The sequence below is a fragment of the Lepidochelys kempii genome, chromosome 3 (genome assembly GCF_965140285.1).
Source record: "Lepidochelys kempii isolate rLepKem1 chromosome 3, rLepKem1.hap1, whole genome shotgun sequence".
In the NCBI taxonomy this organism is placed as follows: domain Eukaryota; kingdom Metazoa; phylum Chordata; order Testudines; family Cheloniidae; genus Lepidochelys; species Lepidochelys kempii.
The window spans coordinates 68508704-68530943 of record NC_136382.1 but is presented as its reverse complement, the minus strand read 5'-3'; the positions used below and the strand labels follow the sequence as shown (position 1 = coordinate 68530943).

The following is a 22240-nucleotide window of genomic DNA, read 5'->3' as shown; positions in this document are numbered from 1 at the left end:
ATTCAGAAATTATCACAATGCCATTTATATAAATCAATGATAGACCCTCATCTAGAATACTGGGTACAATATTGGTCACTCCCTCTTCAAGAAGACATTGCAGAATTAAAAGGGGCTCAGAGAAGGACAACAAAAAAAAGATTAGGGGCATTAAAAAAACCTCATACAAAGAGAGACTGAAAATATTAAAATTGTGTATCTTAGAAAGGAAACAAATAAGAGGGAACATAAAATAACGGATGATATAGAGAAGGTAAATCGAGAACTCTTGTTCTTGTGTTACGTGACAAGGAGAACAGAAGGCATTCAATAAAATTAAAATATCACAAATTCAAAACCAAAGAAGAAGAACTATTTTTTCCACACAACATGTAAATAAACTGTGGAGCTCATTGCTAAACGATGCTGTTGGGTCCAAAACCTTAGCAAGATTCAAAAAGGGATTGGATATTTACATGGATAAAAAGTAATAGTTAATGCTAACATATACTGTTGGAAGAGATATTAAACCTCATACTTCAGAGTTTAATCCAATCTCTAACAATTAGGGATCAGGAGGAGAATGTGGAGGGCCGATTATCCTATATCTGTCTAATACATAGTTGCATGCACTTTTCACTGAAGCATCTGGTACTGGCCACTGTAAGAAACAGGATGCTGGATTAAAAGGACCACAGTTCCAAGAAAGGAAGGCTTCTACAGCAGTTCAGGCATTAGTCTGGGACTTGGCAGATTTAGGTTCAACTCTCTGTTCCACCACAGATGTCCTGTGTGACAAGCCACTTGGTCTCTTTGTGCCTCAGTTCCCGATCAGTATAATGGGGTTAATTCATAATACCCACCAACAAAGGCGTTGTGACAATAAAAACACTAAATATTGTGAGGTGCTCAGAAACTAAAGTACTGGGGAGTACAGAAATACCTAAAATAGATAGTCTGATTTTGTATGTCAAGTCCTATATTTCCAAATAGGAACTTCTATACAACCAAAGAAAGATTACTAAACCGAGACTAGAAGATTCTGACCAGTAGTGAAAGAACTTCCCCTACTTCTCAAAAAGGTAAATTATAAGAGGCAGTGTAAAAACAGATATCTGATTAATAATGTGAGTCCAGAATAGATGGAATACATATGAATAGAAAAAGCCCAATTTTCAAATGTCAGACAGGAAAGCATGAACTTTTTTCTTTTCATTGCACATATGAATATATGCATCGGACAAGCTGTGTGCCTAAGTGACTATTTGCAGGAACTATTAGAGTAACTGCAAGTGAAAATTAGACATGCAAATATATATGCATTTGTGTATGTACAAATGCACCCCTGCTCTCAGATACCAAATGTTTTAATTTCTAATAAAATCACTTATGGCCCAAATTTTATATTTTGTTTTAAAACAGTTTAAAAAACTAAGTATGAACACAACATTTCAACATATTTTACATTCAATTAAAGCATGTATAATTTAAATATTTCCTCACAGTGCTGGAAACCTGGGTGGATGCTTTTAATCAAAATGATTTAAATCACAATTTTTTTTTAAGTCATTGATTTAAATCAACTTGATGCTTTGTAAAACAATTTGAAACTTGTGCTATTGCAACTTTACATTAAAATTTATAAGGAACTAAATTATAAATTCTAGAAGTTTTAAAATGTTACTGACATGACATACGAGTAGAGGTATAGCAGGTTTGCAGATATAGCTCTACTAGTATGTCTATACCACCAAATTCTTTTAAAAAGTTGTAGGAAAGGTCATCAACTGGGTGTAGACTTTGTCATCCAACCCTTCTCAGAGCACTAACTATACTCACACTGTCCACAGTGGGATAATTAAGGGATTCCAAAAATTTGCATAAACAGGATTAAATGAGACAGTGGTATAAATGGCTGCTCAGCTGACAATAGTTTCCCTCACTGGTAACATCAGTGCAGATGCATCAATACTGAAAAAATGTGCATGAATTTTCATAGCATAGCTGGCAGGTTTCAGAGTAACAGCTGTGTTAGTCTGTATTCGCAAAAAGAAAAGGAGGACTTGTGGCACCTTAGAGACTAAGAAATTTATTTGAGCATAAGCTTCATCGGATGCATTCAGTGGAAAATACAGTGGGGAGATTTATATACACAGAGAACATGAAACAATGGGTGTGACCATACACATTGTAATGAGAGTGATCACTTAAGGTGAGCTATTACCAGCAGGAGAGCCGGGAGGGGGGTGGCAATGACGACCTTTTGTAGTGATAATCAAGGTGGCCCATTTCCAACAGTTGACATCTGAGGAATAGTGGGGGTGGGAATAAACATGGGGAAATAGTTTTACTTTGTGTAATGACCCATCCACTCCCAGTCTCTATTCAAGCCTAAATTAATTGTATCCAGTTTGCAAATTAATTCCAATTCAGCAGTTAGGAGGTTAGCTTTCGCAGAGCCAACAAACCTATCTACTCGTGCTAGGAAGCCTGCTAACAGCTGCAGTGTATACATACCATGTAGGCATCATTGGCTGAGCACATACTATTATTAAGGTTGTCTGACACTTCCCAATATAAGACTCAGTTTTCAGTTGCTTGTAACTTTGTGAATTTTACCATTTGGGCTGAAATTTTTCAGGGCTAGTATCTGCCTCAGGTTGAATTTTTTTTTTGGGGGGGGGGGTGGGGAATTCCAGCTAAAATGGTTTAGCTGCTTCTGAGAACCAGGCTACAGAAAAATATGTTGTTTTGCCCTCTTAAAAAAAATCTGGCAACCTTTTCATTGAATAGCTCTAGTGACTGTGGAACAGGGACTTGAAATGTGGCAGGAGAGTGCATTTTCATGGATGTGCCTTTTGCCGTCCCTGTGAAAATTTACCCAAACTTGGCCAAGTTGCAAGCCTTTGAAAAATCACAACTCATCGATACTTAGTTAAGACTTCTTCAATTTTAGCAGCTAATTACTCTGAAGATTCCAGTCTCACTAAGCACATTTGAGCTTCTCAGAGCTCCTCATGCGGACCTCCAGACTGCATATGTGCCATCTCCATAGTGTGACTGAGCATGCTCTGTCCCCACTCACTGGGTCCCAGACCCAGCCCAAACACACCACAATTAAACAAACATATGAGCCCAAGTCAGGCCAATCACGGGTTTCAAACTGCAGTTAGACATATTCTCAACGGCCTGCTCTGCTGACATCCAGGCTGCTAGAAGAGGAAGCCATCCAATTCAAAAACACAGGGTATAAAAGCTGAACTAGGGGTAAGAAAAGGAGTAGACTTAACAAGGCATCTGATGAAACAGACTGAAAGGGGGACAGAAACTGGGACTGGCTGGGCAAAGAGGCTGTGACTGGGAGTTGGGGGCAGAGGGAAGGCTGGAACCTATTGAGCAAGCAGACTGGGAGCCAATGAAGGAAATGGTGGAGGGGAAGGGAGTGGGAGACAGTTTGCAGAGGTGGGAGAACACTAAGATCAAACAAGAAGTCTGGGTCTGCGGGGAAATGGGACTGGCTTAACAAAGAGACAGAGTCATGGAGCCAGGTAGGGGGAAAACTAAGATTGGATGAAGTGCCCAGGGAGGGAGACTAGGACTGGGAGCCAGTGGGGACAGGAAGGGGAGAGAGAGATTGGACAAAGAACTGGGATGGGAAACCTGGGACTGGTTAGACGGGACGGGGCAGGAAATTGGGACTGAGACACAAAATAAGCCTGGAGGGTGAGTGTCATAAATATAAAGGGAAGGGTAAGCCCCTTTAAAATCCCTCCTGGTCAGAGGAAAAATCCTCTCACCTGTAAAGGGTTAAGAAGCTAAAGGTAACCTCGCTGGCACCTGACCAAAATGACCAACGAGGAGACAAGATACTTTCAAAAGCTCGGAGGAGGGAGAGAAACAAAGGGTCTGTGTCTGTCTGTCTGTTGCTTTTGCCGGGCATAGAACAGGAATGGAGTCTTAGTACTTTTAGTAAGTAATCTAGCTAGGTATGTGTTAGATTATGATTTCTTTAAATGGCTGAGAAAGGAACTGTGCTGAATAGAATGACTATTCCTGTTTGTGTGTCTTTTTTGTAACTTAAGGTTTTGCCTAGAGGGATTCTCTATGTTTTGAATCTATTTACCCTGTAAGGTATCTACCATCTTGATTTTACAGAGGTGATTTCTTTACTTCTATTAAAAGTCTTCTTGTAAGAAAACTGAATGCTTTTTCATTGTTCTCAGATCCAAGGGTTTGGGTCTGTGGTCACCTATACAAATTGGTGAGGATTTTTACCAAACCTTCCCCAGGAAGTGGGGTGCAAGGGTTGGGAGGATTTTGGGGGGAAAGACGTGTCCAAACTACGTTTCCCAGCAAACCCAGTTAGACTTTGGTGGTGGCAGTGGAGATCCAGGGACAAAGGATAAAATTAATTTGTACCTTGGGGAAGTTTTAACCTAAGCTGGTGAAAGTAAGCTTAAGAGGTTTTCATGCAGGTCCCCACATCTGTACCCTAGAGTTCAGAGTGGGGGAGGAACCTTGACATGAGGAATAAGACTTGCTGGGAAAGGAGACAGAAAAGTCTGAGGAATGGAGATTGGGACAAGAAACCAGGGGTGAGAGATAACACCTGTTCCTATCCCAGTTCTCTTTTCCCTCATCTCTTGCTAGATCTATTAGGGTCATAGGAGTTTACCGCAGGAAAAGCGGCAAAGAGTCCTGTGGCACCTTATAGACTAACAGACGTATTGGAGCATAAGTTTTCATGGGTGAATACCAGGCATCCGATGAACCGGGTATTCACCCACAAAAGCTTATACTCTAATACGTCTATTAGTCTGTAAGGTGCCACAGGACTCTTTGCCACTTTTACAGATCCATACTAATACGGCTACCCCTTTGATACTGCAGGAAGGCTTTAATGAAAAAATAAGACTTGGATTTTTATAATGGTCAAGCTTGGCTGCACTGGAAAGTCCTGCCCCCAACATCCAAATATCTAAAGTTAATCTTTGGCTGCACTGTCTGCATGAAGCAGCTAGATTTTAGTTGGTTATGGATGGTTAGGTAGTCTTTGTGAGTCAAATTCTAGACCAGGTAGAGAATTAGAGATTAGTAGCCTGGCCCAAAGCCTATTAAGTCAATAGGAGTCTTTCCACCACCTTCAAATGACTTGGTATCAGACCTTAGGACCAGGACTTCAAATTCAGTTTTGAAGAAAACTAAGAGTTAGTGGCATGCATGGAGTTCTGAAATGATGTACTCACATTGATTCTGATGCTTAACAGATAAAGTTTTTTGCATGAGGTAGGACCTGTACCTCATCCACAAGTAAAATGAGCTGTAATAGTGTAAACTGTGGGGATGAAGCCAGGAATCATAGTAGCCAGTCCATACTTTGGCTGAACGCTATTTTGCTTTTATTTTTATTCTGATTTCTCTTAACTGTTGGTTGTCAGTCACAGGCGTTTTTATCAATAGTAGGGTTGCTTATAAGTTTAAAAGTCTGTATGTCTTCAATTATCAGTGTCACTAATTAACAAAGCACACTGATGTTCTTGTAGTATAAAACTGAATAAATAATATCCCCTACCTTATGTCATATCCACCTCCTCATCGTTACAAAACCTGTATAAATCTCTCTCACTCTAATATCACCCACTACCTCTGCACAGTCTAAAACAATGTACATGACACAACAGCAGGGCAGTATATTAATCACACTGGTGTAGCAAAATAAAAATTACATATCCCCATGGTCTCTATCCGGCTCCTCCCTGTACATATCGCCTCTGTTATATATGGCACACCACTATGGCTGGGTGTCAGGGCCAGATCCTGCCAGCACTTATTTAACTTTAGTCGTGTGAATAAAGTTCTGCACGTGCTTAGATGTCTGGAAGACAAGCTGGCCGGCCCCTGTGGGTGCGTCTGGAGCCGCAGTATATGTATTTACAGTACAAGGGAAAACCAAATGCAAGGCTGCTGTAAACAGCCCTAACAAAGGGAATCAACACAGCTCGCTCCGGCGCTGACGGTGAAGGTGGCCCCGGGGACTGTATGGGGAGAGGGATCCCTAGGGGATGGGGATACACAAACCGCCTGCCCCTCCTGCGTGCACACGTGCCCCACCTCCCCGCTGTACCACCTGCTTCTTACCCACCCAGGGTCGGGCCAGCAGCCCCACAGGACAACGGGCTCTTCTCCAGCCCCACGTCCTTGCCGGGGCGGGGGGGAGGGGCTCCACTCCAGGTTCCATCCTTCCGCGCCAACTGGCGGGGCTCCCGTGGGGGGAGTCCCCCCAACACCCTGGGCGGACAGCCGGGGAGCGGACCCGTGTCCCCCCCCCCCGTCGGCACAGAGCGCGGCGCGGGAGCCGCCCGGACACCACGGACTAGGCCGCCGGGCGCGCGGGCTGAGCTACCAAACAGGGCCCCAGCGCGCGGGCCAGCGGGGCTGCCACGGGGCGGGCGGGGGGCGCAGCGACTCTTCTCCCACCCACCTTGGAGACGGAGCTCGTGCTCATTCTGCCCCCACGCGCTCCCACGGCAACAGCACCTCAGCCCACTCCAGCGCGCGCGCGAGAAGCTACGGGCGCATGCGCAAATCGCCGACAACAGGGCGAGTTCTCTTCCTCCAGTCGCAGAGTGAACTCGGAAACTACTCCCCCCCCTCTTTACACGATGGGATGGGATGGTCCATCCCCTGCGGCTCCGCCCCGCGAGCGGCGCGGCTCAAACACCGGCGCCGGGGAGGGGAAAGCTCCTGACACCCCCGAGGGTTGTACAGGCCACCGCCCCTTCAGCAGCAACGGGAAGGAACGGCTCCTCCCCGCTGGGCTAGTCCACGCGCGGTTGGGCGACGGGGGTGCACGCGCGGCTGGTTCGACGTGCGCCATGGCGGCTTGTCCCTTTCGGAGGAGCATCGCCGCTCAGGTAGCGTCTCCCCTGCGCAGAGACTCCCCCTGCCGCTGCACGCGGCCCGCCCCCGCCCCGGGGTCCCTGTGGTCGGGACCGGCCGGGTGTCCGTCCCCCACCCCTCGCGCTCGAACCCGCGGCTCCCAGACTCCCCTTTGGCCCTGTCCCCTCACCCCCGGGGCAGGGCTGTGCGGGTAACTGAGTCCGCGCTGCCAGGCAGCCCGGGGGCCCGGCGGGCGCAAGCAGCCGCGCGGACACTCCGAGTCCGGTTTGAACCAGGCACGTGCCGGGGGCCAGGGTGATCTTCTGTCCCACCCCCTGCCTGGCGCCGGCCACGCAACTTCCCCGGGCTCGTTCCTCGCGAGCTCCAGCCTCGCCGTTAGCCGAACAGCCTGTCTTGCGCTGGAAACGGGTGGCGGTGGAGAAATGCCCTGCCTGCCACCCTTGGTAAACTGGTGCATTGGTTACTTACCCTCGCCTCGCTGTTAGAAAACGTATACCTTACTTCCACGTTGAATTGGTCACGCTTCAACTTCCAGCCAGTTTTCTAGACTGAAGAGTCCATTATCCACTATTTCAGTTTATTTTAAACTGATTAAAGGAATCTGTTTAAACCTCAAAAAGATGCTCTTAAACCTAAATAAGAGCACCTACTAGGCGTTTGCACCGGTTTCAGTTAAACCGGGGTGATTTTTTTCACATAGATGAAGCCCTGAGACTGGTCAGATACACTGCGATTGTTCCGGTCCCTAAAGGCAGAAGTGAAATTGTCAGGTGTATGCTGTTCCAGTGTGTCTGGCCTGCTACTCTCTTGCTGCAATGGTCAGGTGGTTCTGGGATGAGAGCAGAGAACAACACACGGGCTCCTCCTTTCTTTCACTCCACAGAGGAGTGGGGATGAACCTTCAAATGCACCATGTGTAAGATTCCAGGAGTGTCACTCTAAAACCTAAAGTGTCTGAACAATCAGTGTGAGGCAATGGAAACAACTACAAGCATACCTGAGAGCTCTTTTTGTTTAGAAATATCACCAGGTTCAACCACCATTGGAATTTGCGGTCTGTTACTGTCCAGTGTGAAAGTTCTCAGCCATTTTGGGCTTTTTACACACATGACTTTACTGACTACACCTGTGCATCAGTATAGGTTTTCAGTTACTAGTACACTAAGGTTACATGTACACCACACACTTCTTACAGCAGTGTGTAGAGTATATATACTGCATGCCCCAACTTCCCAGTATGGGTATAAATCACAGTGTTATATGGTGAGGCACTGCTTAGGTGAGTAAAGATACACCAGAACCCTTAGGGTATGAACCCCAATACAACTCTGTGTGCCCAAGCAGTGCCTCCCCCATCTACACTGCTATTTTTTAAGCAGCATAGTGTCCCTCTGATGGAGTCGTACCCTGCTGCAGAGGAAGGCTCTGGCAGAAGGAAAAGTAGCCCCAGCAGGCTGCTAGAGCCTTTCCCTGCCACTGTGAAAGACTCCAGCAGCATGGACAAGTTCCAGCAGTATAGGGTTAGATAGGTATATAAAGCATTTAATAAGTTTGGCTAAATAATATATATGCTTTGCAGTTTACGTAAAATGCAGTTGTTTAGCAGTCGTGGGAAGGCCTTGAAAGGTGCTGTGATTAATTGAAAATACTGGGCTTGGAATGTGGCTTCATTGGAAAAACGACCTGGAAGGTAACTGATAAGATAGGAGAAAACTCTTTGAAGAAAACCCCCAATTATCAAGATGATTCTGACTGATTTTAACAAAGAAAGGAATTCAAGATGCCGTGATCATAGTCATGTAGGTTCCCATACTAAGGTATAAAAGGATAAAGTCTTCAAAGTTCCTTGCTAGTACCAGCTGTCCAGTTGGAGCTAGCCAACATAGGTTTGAGCACCCAGGTCCAGTCCTGTTATAAGTAGGTGATCAATTCTTATAACTTCATGCTACTGTACAGTTGTAATTATTGCTTAGGCATTTAAGGCACATTTGGATAAATACCATTCAGCCTTTGAATTTAATAAAGGTACTTATGGTTACATTGATGTTGTGGTGATACCCTGTATTAATAATAATGAAATCTGCGAGTTTGTCACACAAGTCACTTTCTGTGACTTTCCATGACTTCTGTAGTGGCCAGTGTGGCTGGCCCAGGCCTCCTGAGCGGCTTGGGAAGCCCTCGGGCCAACAGCACCGACTGGTGCTGGGGCAGTCTTGGGCCCCTGTCCCCCAGCAGCAGCAGGAGTTTGGGTGGGGGCTGGGGGTTGGGGTGTGGGAGGGGGTGAGGGCTCTGAGCAGTGCTTACCTCGTGGTGGGGGAGGGCTCCCTGGAAGTGATGACATCCCTCGGCTCCTAGGGGAAGGTATGGCCACGCAGCTCTGCATGCTGCCTCCTCCCCAACTGCTGGCTCTGCAGCTCCCGTTGACCGGGAACCGCAGCAAATGGGAGCTGCGGAGCCGTCAAACTGCAGCCAATGGGAGCTGCGGAGCTGGCGCTTGGGGAGGAGGCAGCACGCAGAGCTGCGTGGCCATGCCTCTGCCTAGGAGCTGAGAGATATTGTCGCTTCTGGGGAGCCGGGTGGGGAGCCTGCCAGCCCCAAACACCGAGCCCCCAGCACCAGCGGGGGTCCCAGGCTGTGCGCTGCTGCCTGCCCCCATGGCACTCCCTGGCCCACCTCCCAAAGCACCTGCAGTGCCCCCAGGCCTTCCCCCGCAGAACCCCGTCCGCCCCCAAGTTTTAGTCATGGGTATATAGTACAAGTCATGGACAGGTCATGGGCTGTGAATTTTTGTTTACCTGTCTATGACTTTTATTAAAAATACCCATGACTAAAACATAGCCTTAATAATAATAATTCTAACAGGCAGCTCTCCGCTGCCAGATTATTTCACTGATGTGTATAACTGTGCAGCTTGTTACTGTGGTGTGTCGCTACACGTACCTTACATACTGCCACCAGTAACCTTAAGCCTTAGTAACCATACAGATTGGCATACACTCACTTTTATTTAGCGAGTGCATAGTTGTCTAGCCAAGCGATGGCATCTTCAGTGGCGTGATGCAGTTCTTCTAGGCCACCACTGAACCTCGTCAGCAGGCTTTCATTGACAATGTGCGTCATCGTCTGTGTTGCACTGCAGCTGCACAATGGGCGACATGATGGCAAACGTGCAGCTGGTGGTTTAAAAAGGTCATTGTGGAGCAGTAGGCTTGAGTTGGCGCTTATTTTCTCCAGTAACTTGCCAGTGGCAACCACTCGTCTGATATGAGGAGGAGCAATATTGCTCAGAACTGGAAGCCATGGGAGTGGAATCAGACGCAGGGTGCCGGAGATGATAAGCATGGTGGCAAGTAACTGTGTATCCACCAGTTTGGTGTGTGACAATCAACTCCAAACTGGTGCGCAGTACTCCGCCACCGAATATGAGGTGGAAGAGCTGACGTCTGCAAAGTTGTAGCACGAGTACCCCATGATGAACCTGTCAGTTTGCTAAGAAGATTATTGCGCATCTTAACTTTAGCTGCTATCTTCTTCAGGTGGGCATGGTAACTCAGTGTGTGGTCTAAAGTCACAGCTAGATAGACCGGTTCTACTTTGTGCTTCACCTTCTGACCATCGACTCACTATAACAGTTTTACTAGCTGCACCAATGTCATATCTCAAACTATGTATGAGAGTCCGTTCTAAAATGGGAATGGATGATCTAGAAAGAAAACCAAGAACATTGACTCTCCTTTTCTTGAGGACATCTGGAGTGCGGTTGACAAAAGTAACTCATGCTCACCCAGTCACTGGCATTGAAAACCACTAAGGACAGCAAATACAGGTTCCAGATGGAAGCTCTTCCTTGGCAACTGAGTGGGCCACAGAAGAAGAAACTACATTGAGACCAAGAAGTGGCTTTGTGATTATAAGGCCATTGTTATTCAGAGACAGATTAGTTTGTGGTGATCAGTTTTGGCTGGTATCATGTTATGTCATAATTTAATTTTTTAAAAAAGTAATCATAACCACTTGAATCAGTGTGTGGCGATTCAATGACAAGACAGAACACAGCTTTTAGCAAGCAAACGGCTGGTCTGCTAACAGGCTTCTGCCTGTCTGCTTTCCACCTTCCCCTTTATTCTTTCTCTCCCCCCGCGCATTACATTCTCCAACAGATAAAAGGAATACACTGGCTTTGTTTAACATTCTTATTTACCAGTTTCTATCTACCGCATTCCTTGCTCTTGGGCCTTGAGCCCAGTCCTGGGAGGCTTCCCACGCTTCATGTCATCTGGGCGAGATTCCAAGGTTGATGCCCTTGAAAGGAGCTGTGTGTGCACAGGTCCAGCACAACACTCCGGGTGTGCCCTGAATGTTGCCAAGCACATAAACCTTGTATGAATCCTACATCAGTGGATGCTGTCGAGGGTTATCAGACTTCCAGGATTGCCCTGGGAGTCTCCAGGAATTAAAGATTATGTCATGTGTTGAAACCTCTAGGAATATGTCCAACTAAAACTGGCAACCCTAATGTTGTCCCCTGTCATTTGCCGTGACCTTGTAACAGATCCGGGTCATGTGAAGGGGGCTATAATAAAAGAAGCCTCTGAGCAAGGGTCCAGTATCCTTATCATCATGGTAGGAGTCCAGACAGTGGTGGCTTCTTTTCTGTGTGGTGTCCCTGGGTGGTGTGGTCCCTCATTTTACAGAGGTCCTTTGGTCTAGGCCCCTGGCTGTTAAGTACGTGGTAGCTTTTAAATCCTCTGTATGAGGGAAGGTGTGGGTAGTCTGGGGTGTAAGAGAGATTGACTACATAAATTAGGAAAAAGAATTAGGGCTTTCAGAGAACAGAGGGAGGGAGAAAGAAAGGAAAAGTCTCTGTAAACAACACAGGAAAAGCTATTGTAGGAAAGAAGAGAGGGGAACATGGAGCGATGCCAGGAAGAGAAAATATGAAACAAAAGCAAAACTGAGTTAGTGTTTGTCTACATATCAAAGCTAGTACGGAATAAGGTGGGGGGGGGGCTAGAATTTAATGTGGATTAACTATTTCTCAACGCCATTTGTGGACACACTTATTCCAGAATGAAAGTACCTTATTCCAAATAATCTTAATCCATTTTGGAAGTGGATCAGGAATAGTTATTCTGGAATAATTCCCCATGTAGAGAATCCCTTAGTAAGTAACTTTTAAAAAGTTGATTGATGTGTTAAAATTAAATGTAGCAAACACACAGTAAACTGTTTAATCCTTTAATTTACAGGGAGTGTGGTCTCAGGGACATGGTGACATGGATTTTTCACCTTGGCTAGCACATTCAGTTTTCAGGCTAGTAAGTGCTTCAAAAATTCACTCAACACTACATTTCTATAATACCATAAACACAGTATCTTGCACTGCCATACTGTACAAGGTGATACAATATAGTATAACAAAGCAGTTCATATTTATTAGAAGACAACCACCCACCCTTTAGGAGGAAGTGGCTATTAGAGAATGTCGGCTCCCATCTTTTTTTTTTTCCTCTCTGTAATTATAGTGAAGAAAGAATGTACTAAATTTCAAAAGTATAACTCAAGCATATGATTTAATATGAGATTTGTAAAGAGATGCAAAGTTGATAAAATTAAGATATTGGAGGGCTACTCAGAACAGCGGGAGACAAGCTCTGGTTTTTGTGTGAGAAGAGAGAACAGGCTGATGTTAAAAAAGCAGAATTAGCAGGCAGAATAGAGAGAAAGGAACAAGAACAGTGAGGAAGATTGGAGAGGTCCATTTAGGGCTTTAAAAATGAAATCTACTGTCACCTGATTTCCCAAAGGCTTTTAAAGTGTTAATCTCTCAGACTCTTACTGCCTCTGAGCTGCATTTGACTGGGGTACAATAAGTCCAGTGGCTAGACCCAGGAACTGGATGTTAGGAATAGAATTAAAAAATCCTAATATTGAAGTACCTTATTCATCTCTTCTTTTTTCCCCAACATAATGTTTTCTTAATGACCTGGAGTAAATTTAAGTGTTCTGTCAGTTTTGCTCATACTTCACTGTGAGGCAAACTGGAGGGGGGTTGTTTTCCATTTAACATTGTTAAATGATTATTACCAAAAATATTCTCTATTTTTAGGATTTTGTTTTAACAAAAGGAATCTGATTTTCTAATGAATTAACTTCCCGAACTGTGTCTACTACTTTTCTGAGCCACTGTTGGTTGGCATGTTTTTTGCAGGGAACTTCACACCATGGGCCATCCTTCGTAGATGAAGCTCCATTGACTTCATTAGAATTGCATCTGCTTCCACTAGGATTAAACATAACCCAGTATGACTGAAGATCCCACTTATTCAGTTACCCTCATGAAAGATCTTAAATTGGGACAGCAATTGATCATCATTCATCTTCCATGCAATAAATAGTTTATATTAAAATAAAATTTCTCTTTTCCATTCCAATAAACAGGTCTCTGCAGCCTTCCTTCTACAAATAAGAGGTTTAGAGCTGCAAGTTTTGATTAGTACAGCTTTCTCTAAAGCGCCCTTTATATTTTTTCATTGACTGTGTTTGTAACACATTTTTAAAAACTGATCTTAAAATAGCTTCAGCTAACATTTTTGCCACCAGTCTGGTTGGTAATAAATTTATAAAAATGTATGTCACATCTGCATTGGAGCCTAAAGAGGGAATAACTTCACTGAAAATCTTTCTTATTATAGTTTTGATCTGTTTCAAATCTAGCTTTCAAGGGTTTTGAACCTGCCACCAGAAAATTTGATAAAGTCCATATCTGCACTTCCTGTCTCCAAAAAACGGTAAAGTGTTTACATTTTATGTTCTAATAAAATTTTTTTGTGTGGTGCTTAATACTATAAGATCTCAGTGAACTTTTAGGGAAATACGAATACAGAAAATCAAACAGTACTGGCTAATATGAAAATTAGCTATTACCAGCAGGACAGTGGGGTGGGAATAGGTATTGTTTCATATTCTCTGTGTATATATAAAGCCTGCTGCAGTTTCCACGATATGCATCTGAAGAAGTGAGCTGTAGCTCACGAAAGCTTATGCTCTAATAAATTGGTTAGTCTCTAAGGTGCCACAAGTCCTCCTTTTCTTTTTGCGAATACAGACTAACACGGCTGTTACTCTGAAACATGAAAATTAGTGTACATTTAAATCCCAGTCAGTTTTAGAGGGACATTTAACTTAAATCTGGCTCACCATTTAATTTTTTTTAAAAACAAACTTTTATGAAATCTCAGAACCAACAGAATCACTTCTGATACTTAAAAATGCAATTGAAATAAATATCCCATTGTAGTGCCTGAAATGCAAATATTACAGCACTAAAAATCTGTAAGTGAAACGGCTTAGAAATAAAAGTAACATTCATATTGATTTTCATTCTCCTGTCTGAGAGATGCAAAAAGTAAATTGGATTTTATTACAAGTGTTATGCCCTCAAATTGTATACAAAGTGAATATAGTAATTAGGGGGAAAATGAAAAAATTATTAATTGTACAACATTTATCTATGCATCATAGTAGGTTGGGCTTTTCTGTAGCCAGGCACGTGTTCAATAGTATCATTCATTCTTTATCCTACAAATGCCTACTATCTGGCATAGAAGTGAGTAGTCTTATTGATGTCAATAGGACAATTCACATGCTTAAAGTTAACCATATGTTTAAGTATTTTGCTGGATCAGAGCCCTACTGCGATAATGTTTATAGTATCAAGCCCTAAATAAAAACAGAATCACCAAAATGGAGCCGCTGCTGGAGCGGAGGACTGTAAACCACAAGCACATGGCATACAGAATAGCAGTTGGAATGGGGGAGTCTACCACCATTTCCTTAACCTGTACTCAAGATAGTTCTCCTGACAAAGGAAAAAGGATTCCTTTAAACTAGCTAACCAACTAATTGCACCTATACTCCAGCTGTTCTGTAAGTAGTCTTTGCCTTAACACCTTTTATACTCCACGAGCGTGAGGTAATCGAAAAATGCTAACACAACTGCATTTTCCATCCTACGATATCATTGGGAATCTAGATAATTTCCTCAAGACTAGTGGTCTGTCTCACATACACTCATGAAATATTGTTTGCTTATTAGACTTGGCTTTTGAAAACCACTAAAAATCACAGACATTCTGAAAAGTTTTAGGGAAGTAATATTTTTCTACAGGCTGTGTGATTGCATTATTGAATATTTTTCCTTAGCCAGTATCTTTCAGACATCATAGATAGGACAAAACTGAACATTCTCCTTTAAATTGAACAGGAGAAGCCTCATACACTTTATGCTTGTGTAGGTTATGCACAGTCGTCAACAATTGTCTCCAGTATCATTTACCTTTTCACTGGTCTGCCTAATCAATATTGATATTCCTTTTTAGCAGATACTGAAATTTACAAGTGGTTATTGGAAAAAATCTGTTAAAAGTTCCATTATTACTCAGATGAAATTGTGATGTGCTCTTGTGGTTCTTCTCAGAGGATATTGGGAACAGGCAAAACATGTTTGATGCTCTTTTGTTTTTTGACATGAAGGCTTTGAGTGAATGCCTAAATGGAATTATTCCCTACAAAAATGGGATATTAACATTTAGTAAATTTCCCCAGCATTTCAATAGATTTTAGTAACAGCAAGCTCTGTTTTTTTATGTCTTTCTCTAGGCCAGTTGCTGATTTCCAGCTCTTTGTGGGCTCTGTGATAGAGAACAAGTCTAGTGATCGTTCAAAGCCAGATCTTCAGCTTCAAACTCAGAGGCTAGCAGAGAAGGTACTCTGGCACAATAAGCTTCTTTATTTGATACGATAACAAGCTTATTAGATAAAGAAAATGTAGCAAATTCCTTAGAGAAAATGGTACTCACACATAGACAGCTCCTACTGATTCCAATGACAGCTGCACCCATTTGAGTGAGTGTAACATAACAGCAGCCATTTGACCTAATTGCACAGGACAACTTCATGGGAAATTAGAGAAACAGGGTTAGATAAGAGTACTATAAAATGATGTCACAATTTGATTTAAAACAAAAATAACCTGGGAGTAATTAATTGTTCAGTGTGACATTGAGAGGTGATGTCTAAAGTGTATACAGAGTTCATTCTGAGTCCACGCTATTCAGTATTCCCCTTAATGGTTTAGAGACTGTTAAATCTGTAGATGATACAAAGCTGATAAGTATCACAAATACTTTGGCAAATAGGATTATAATAGGATATGATGTTAATATACTGGAAAAATGGATTACCATAAAAAAAATGAGATTCACTAAAGGTGAATGTAAACTAATATGCCTAATACACACATAGAAAGCTGTGTGTAAATACTACAAAAGGATGTTGTGCAAGATTGAATGCATTGCCTGGGCAGTTTTGTCACAAAAACGAGTAAATACTAAGAATGAGTTATACCGATAGAGGAGTGTCACATGTAAAAACAACTGAAGTAACGATTGAGTGCTGGCTAGGCCTTATTGGGATACTGTGTTCAGTTTTGACACTACACTTCAAACAGACTGGAGGGAGTTCAGAGAAAAGCAGCAAAAACAAGAGGTTTGGCAAGTGAGACTGAGGGAAAGTGACAAGATCTGGGCAAGAGATGGGACGATTGAGGGAAGATGTAACGGGTACTTTGGCCAAGGAGTGCTTTGTGTAGCTCAAAGATGGAGACAAAGGCCTAAAACCTGATCTGATTTACACTGGTTGCCCGTAGCCACAGGGGAGTATTCTGGAAGCTGGGGATCAGCAGAGAGTAAAGGAGCCCACCCAATCCCCTACACTAGTGGCCAACAAAAGGTTGGTGGGATACTGGACTAGATGCATCATGGCAATTCCTATGTTCCTTAAGCAGACTGAGGAATCTTCTTCAGTGGAGATGAAATGTTTCTGCTTAATTCCATCACTAGTTAATTTGAAACAAAGATCAGTAACCAAATAATTTATATTAGAAGTTATGCAACTCCTTATTTTCATTTCTCTAGGCAGGTTTTATTGGCCATAGAAGTCTGCCCATTTAATAAGGAAGAGGCCAAAACTCTCAATTAAAGAGAAGACAAAGTAGCCAAGAAAAAGCTACGTTAACTCTGATTGCCATTCAAAGTTAGATGTGGAGTTCAAATATACTTTTGGGGGCCAATTTTCAAAAAAAAAAAAAAAAGTCATATAAATTTTAAACCTAATTTTGAAAAGTGTTGAGCACCCAGCAGCACTCATCAGCTTCAGTTGATACTGCTGGGTGCTGAGGATTTGTGAAAGTCAGGTCTCTTATTTAGGAACCTCTATAAGGATTTTGGAGCCTAACTTCGGGCTCCTATGTTTTAAGGTATTAGTGACTGGCATTATAAACACTAACATGTGTCATGCAAGCTGTCACATGCATCTCAGTATCTATCTATCTATAGATATAAAAATCAACTCTTTCATTCCATTAAAATGATAAAAATGTACTAGATCAAAAGAAGAGAGAGTACAATATCTGAGGGTCAACTAGATATTCATGTGTTGGAGATGGTTTGGAAATAATGAACGCAAGTCTACCTTTCTATGAGGAGATGAATTTATTAGATGACCCACTGTACGTCCTTTCCATCCTAAGGAATTCTAGCCAATATAATATTGCATGTCTAATGAAGCAAATGATTTATTCACCTGTTTTTATGTGTTTTTTAGCTAAAATGTGATACGGTAGTGAGAGAAATCAGCACTGGTCCAGGAACAGTGAACTTCACAATAAATAGGGAATTATTAGCAAAGGTAAGTATTTTAACACACATGAAATATTAACAATAATGACAAAATTAGCCCCTCTTCATAGAAATGAAATGAAAAACATCTACTGTAGTCTTAGTGTAGAACTTTACATTCAAACAATCATTGTTTCAGTTTAAAAACCATATATTCCCTCTCTAAGGATTGACTAAACAGCTGTCTTATTATGCATGCTGAGAATTTGGAATCAGGTTCACAAAGATCTCTTCTTAAAAATATAAGGAAGTAGTTTCTCTGACACAGTTTAATAATTCTGACTTTTCTTCTTCCCCTTTTCCCTTCAAAGTATAAATTTGGTCTACAATTTAGGGTCAGGTCCTAAATTGTGCAAGTCAAAAATTTAATCTTGGTTCTTGTGCTCCAAGGCCTTTGCTAGAGGTGGAAAATACTATTTTATAAAGACATCTAGAATTGTAATTTTTGCTCTTCAGATTTTACCATATTATGGTTTGTTCAAAACTTCAAAGACTTTTGGCTAATTGGAAAAGATAGCTTAAATGTTAAATCAATAACTTGCTGGAGGGAAGTGGGCCACTCACCTTTGTCACTGGTGGTATTATCCCAAAGTAGACTCTGATTTCTGGGTCCTTGTTTCAAGATCCTTAGGGAGACAGGTGGATGGGTGGTACAGCTAGACTCAAAAGTCCTTTTGTAGGTTGGTTGCTCAACTAGTTCACTGAGCTAGAAGCATGTTATGAAAATCTAAACCAGAGACTGAGCAGTTTTTAGAGTAGCAGCCGTGTTAGTCTGTATTCGCAAAAAGAAAAGGAGTACTTGTGGTAGAGACTAACAAATTTATTTGAGCATAAGCTTTCATGAGCTACAGCTCGGATTTGACAGACTGTCGTCTTGGAAAACTGATTGCCTGTTTCTGGGGAAGTGAAAATTCTCATCTATATTGGTGAAGCCCAAGAAGTTGCCTTCTCCTATAAAGACTTTTGCTGAATACTTTTACGTTGTGGTCATTGTGACACGTTTCAATCGGTCCTCCAAGCCTCTAGGGGCGATGGAGAGCTAGGTCCCACTGGCAGGCCTTAATCACACCTTTCGGGCGCTGGGGAATTAGCGGGAAAGGTGTGCTGGCCAGAGTCTGCAGCGCACCCCTCAGGCAGGGGCGCACTGGTATGGGTTTGTAGCGCACAATTCTGCTACCTAAGGCAGGCTGGCCGGGGTAGGGGAACGCAGGCCCACCCAACTCCACGGTTCAGTTCTGCCCCTGGGCTACTTCCTACCCGGTCTCTCAAGCGGGTCTCTCTGGTCCCTCCAGCTCATCCGGGTATTCCGCTGCTGGCAGCTCCAGCTCCCCCGCTGTGTTGGGCTCACGCTGGCCCGGGCTACAGCCGGGCCCCTCCAGGTCCTCCGGGTACTCAGCGGCTGGCAGTCCGGGTCGCCACAGGCCTTCCTCCCGGTCAGGTTCCTCCTGGGTCGGCAGCAGGGTCTGTAGGGAGCAGCCTGTGTCTGTCTCCCTCCCTGGTACTCCTCTCTCTGGGCAAAGGGCCCCACCCTTTGTACTTCCTGTCCCACCCCTCCCCTTCCGGGGATTGGCGTAAGCTTGGTCTGGTCCCGCCCACTCAGGCTGAGAGGGTGGCTCTTTACCCTCTGGTTCAGAGGGAAGCCACCCTGGCTCCCTACAGTCATCAATTTGTATGTAATAGAAATTAAGAATACTCTCTTTCAGTCTGCTTCTTAGTTATTAGTGCTATGTGCACTTCTATTGATTAGATTCTTTTTTATTTTTTTACCTTATCCTACGAAAAACATTAACATAGTTACAAATGCCATAAAATTATCATTTAATTTTAAACTGGTCACATATAATCCACTTTAACAATATGTGAATTTAGTGTAACTGTTCAATCAGATTTTTACTGGCTCTTGTTTCAGAGCTGATTAATGGGCAAGATTTGGTCAGATTGTCAGTTAAATCAAAAGTTTCCTCTCTTAGGGCCCTGTTCAGCGCTCCTTATTCAAGCACAACGCCCACTGACTGCCTGACTTCAGTGTGAGTTTTGCCAGACTCAGTGCAGAATTAGCACATAATCATGCCCCACTCAGGTTATGAGGAAGAGACGAGAAGTGTGGTAAAGAGACAGAGAAGGAAATGGGCAAAAAAACATAGACCCAAATCCCTTTAAGTAGGGGAGAGGAAAATGAGACCACTGGCCATTGTAATTTTGGTTATCTAATGGGATGGGCCCTGATACTATAGTAATACTGTAAGTGCCATTATAAGAGCGTAAAATATTTCTGTTGAAGAGCAGTTCAGTTTCTGTGTTTCTGCATGAGCGGCCTTTAACGAGTTCTCCGGAATCCTTATATTCTTTGTGAAAATCTTTGCTCTTCGTGGATATGTCATTTCATATGGTTACGGTACCATCTACCCTTCGGCAAGCCCCCCCAGTATCTGTAGCCCAACATGCTAAATTTTTTGGACACTGAACTTTCTGTGACAGACAAGTACATACAGAAACATATTTTTACTGAATTAATACAATCCTTCTTTATATATTGTATTAAATAAAAATTTCCATTTTTAATGTTTTTCAATATATTTTAGTCAGCCCTCCACAATTTCAAGGGACAAAGTTGCAAAATGCAGGGTGGTGCAAAATGTTGTGGGGTGAGGAGCCCACTAATCCTAGCCTAACCCTACCTCTGCAGTTTCTTCCTTTGCCCTCTAACCTGAGTGACAAATGGTGATATTAGTGGAAATCAGGCTTTTCTGATTTTTCACCAAAATCAGTGCAGCCTAGAAAATTCCCTGAAATTTTGGAGTTGATGGGATGCAGTTTTCAAAAATTGTTGTGTTACAGACACACAAATCAAAATGCCATGGGGTTTAGTGTGGGGCCTTGCTTTGTCTGGCCAACTATACAGATAACCCTCAGTGAGATTGCTTACATGCATAAAAACTGCAGGATTAAGCTTTTAGGCAATTAGTAAAACATTAAAAAAATTCTTTGTTGATTGCTCTTTTTCCAAACCATTTTTTTCTTGCTTTTTAGACTGTGTTGCAGCAGGTATTTAAAGATGGCTCAGAATATGGAATAAAAAGTGAACTTTTCTCTACGCTTCCCAGAGGAAAGATAGTGATTGAGTTTAGGTGCGTACATGGGTGAAGTCCTTTTAGAAGAATCAATAAAATACCTTATGTTCTTTAATTACAAAGGTGATACTGCTGCATTGTTACATGTATGGTATTCAGCTGCATTAGTACATGGGTAGCTTATTTGCAAATACAACATAAATCATATTTGGGGCTTTTTTCCTCCTAGAACTGTTAAAGATATCTTCACTATTTAGTTGATAGTTCAAGCCTCATTAAGAATGTTCTGATTTGGAGGATGATGGTCTTTTTCGTTTTAATTAATTCTGTTATGAAGAAACTAAGGCTGAATTTTCACCCTTTAGCCTCAATTTTTTAGGCTTTAACTGAGCTTCAGTTGTTGTGGGTGCTGTTCCGCACCCACAGTTATTTGCACCTGCAATTTAGATCACTTTGATGCCTACATCCAAGATTTTCAGGAGCAATCAAGCATTTGGATGTCTAAATGTCCTAAATTGCAGGCACAAAACTACTGGTGCAAAATTGTGTCTCCAGTTATTTGTTCCTGAAAAAACAGGTACCTGGTTAAGACTCTTTATTTCAGGATATTTGCACTGTACTCTGGTTTGCTTGCTCACTTGTGCATCTTCCACCATCTGGTTAGTTTGGCAACTGAACAACAATGATATTGTCAGGTCAGAAATAAGTAGTTGGCTTTTTTAAATTTTGGGCTGGATGTTCAGACCCTGGCCTGAGTATTTTTTTCAGGCACAAATAATTGTGAGCACAATTTTGTGTCCACAAAAAATGGACCTTGATCTCTAAAAATCTGGCTCAAAATTATAAAAAGACCTATTTGCCTTATCTTCGCTGTGCTGTGACATGGACAACCTGCCAGCAGAGGAAGCACAAGAGAAGTAGTAAATCAAGGTGCCACAAGTCCTCCTTTTCTTTTTAAGGATAGTACTGTACAAGTGTCCAGGAGGAGTAAACTTTAAATGCCCTGAGGTTAATTAACCTAAATGATTCTGACTTACAACTGAGGAAGTAAATGAAACCACTTTGGTTGTTCTCAGCTGGTGCAGGGAGTAGGGAGGAGGTGTTCTGTGGGTTTGAAAATATTTACCAGAGCTCTGCTCTTGTTTGGTTCGACTGAATTTAATTCCTGCAAATAGTAATACTTGATTGCAGTTACTTGGGGTTGGTATTTGAAAGGGAGTATGCCCTGAAGGGAGCTTTTTATGAAAGCCTTGCAATGGAGTCACATTTACTCCTAGGAAGGGAGGTATTATATAAAAGTAAAGGTCTGTTGTGAAAAATCCCTACTTGCATAATTTTTATATAGTGACAGAGATTGGTGCAAGTACTTTGTTATCTATTTCGTATACAACTTTTCAAATACAATCCTAATTGGGAAGGCAACATGTTTTTTTTTTGATGCCTTGCCTTCTGGAACAAAATTGGGACCTGGCTCCCAGCTCATAATTAGATCAGCCTAGGAATTTTATTGGAAAGGGTGGGAGCTGTGTTTTCCTTTAGCACTTTTCAGGA

The 22240-nt window shown here is 42.6% G+C and overlaps 2 protein-coding genes across 8 annotated transcripts in view; one reads left to right on the top strand and one right to left on the bottom strand.

The window, feature by feature from the left end:
* The window catches only part of ORC3 (origin recognition complex subunit 3), a 78600-nt gene extending 71872 nt beyond the window's left edge, over nt 1-6728 (bottom strand). The window contains exon 1 of one of the 4 annotated variants that reach the window (XM_073336635.2): nt 6461-6728. In XM_073336635.2, the coding sequence (XP_073192736.1) occupies nt 6461-6484 (24 nt within the window). In that variant the 5' untranslated portion in view covers nt 6485-6728. Of the gene's footprint in view, nt 1-6121; nt 6309-6460 lie in introns of those variants that run through there. The other 3 variants (XM_073336633.2, XM_073336634.2, XM_073336636.2) reach the window with 3 other exon arrangements.
* RARS2 (arginyl-tRNA synthetase 2, mitochondrial) overlaps nt 6684-22240 on the top strand; it is a 59575-nt gene continuing 44018 nt past the window's right edge. For 2 of the 4 annotated variants that reach the window (XM_078852140.1, XM_078852141.1), the window contains exons 1-5: nt 6685-6893; nt 13597-13670; nt 15541-15646; nt 17545-17628; nt 20649-20746. In XM_078852140.1, the coding sequence (XP_078708266.1) occupies nt 6855-6893; nt 13597-13670; nt 15541-15646; nt 17545-17628; nt 20649-20746 (401 nt within the window). In that variant the 5' untranslated portion in view covers nt 6685-6854. Of the gene's footprint in view, nt 6894-12128; nt 12198-13596; nt 13671-15540; nt 15647-17544; nt 17629-20648; nt 20747-22240 lie in introns of all 4 variants that reach the window. The other 2 variants (XM_078852142.1, XM_073336637.2) reach the window with 2 other exon arrangements.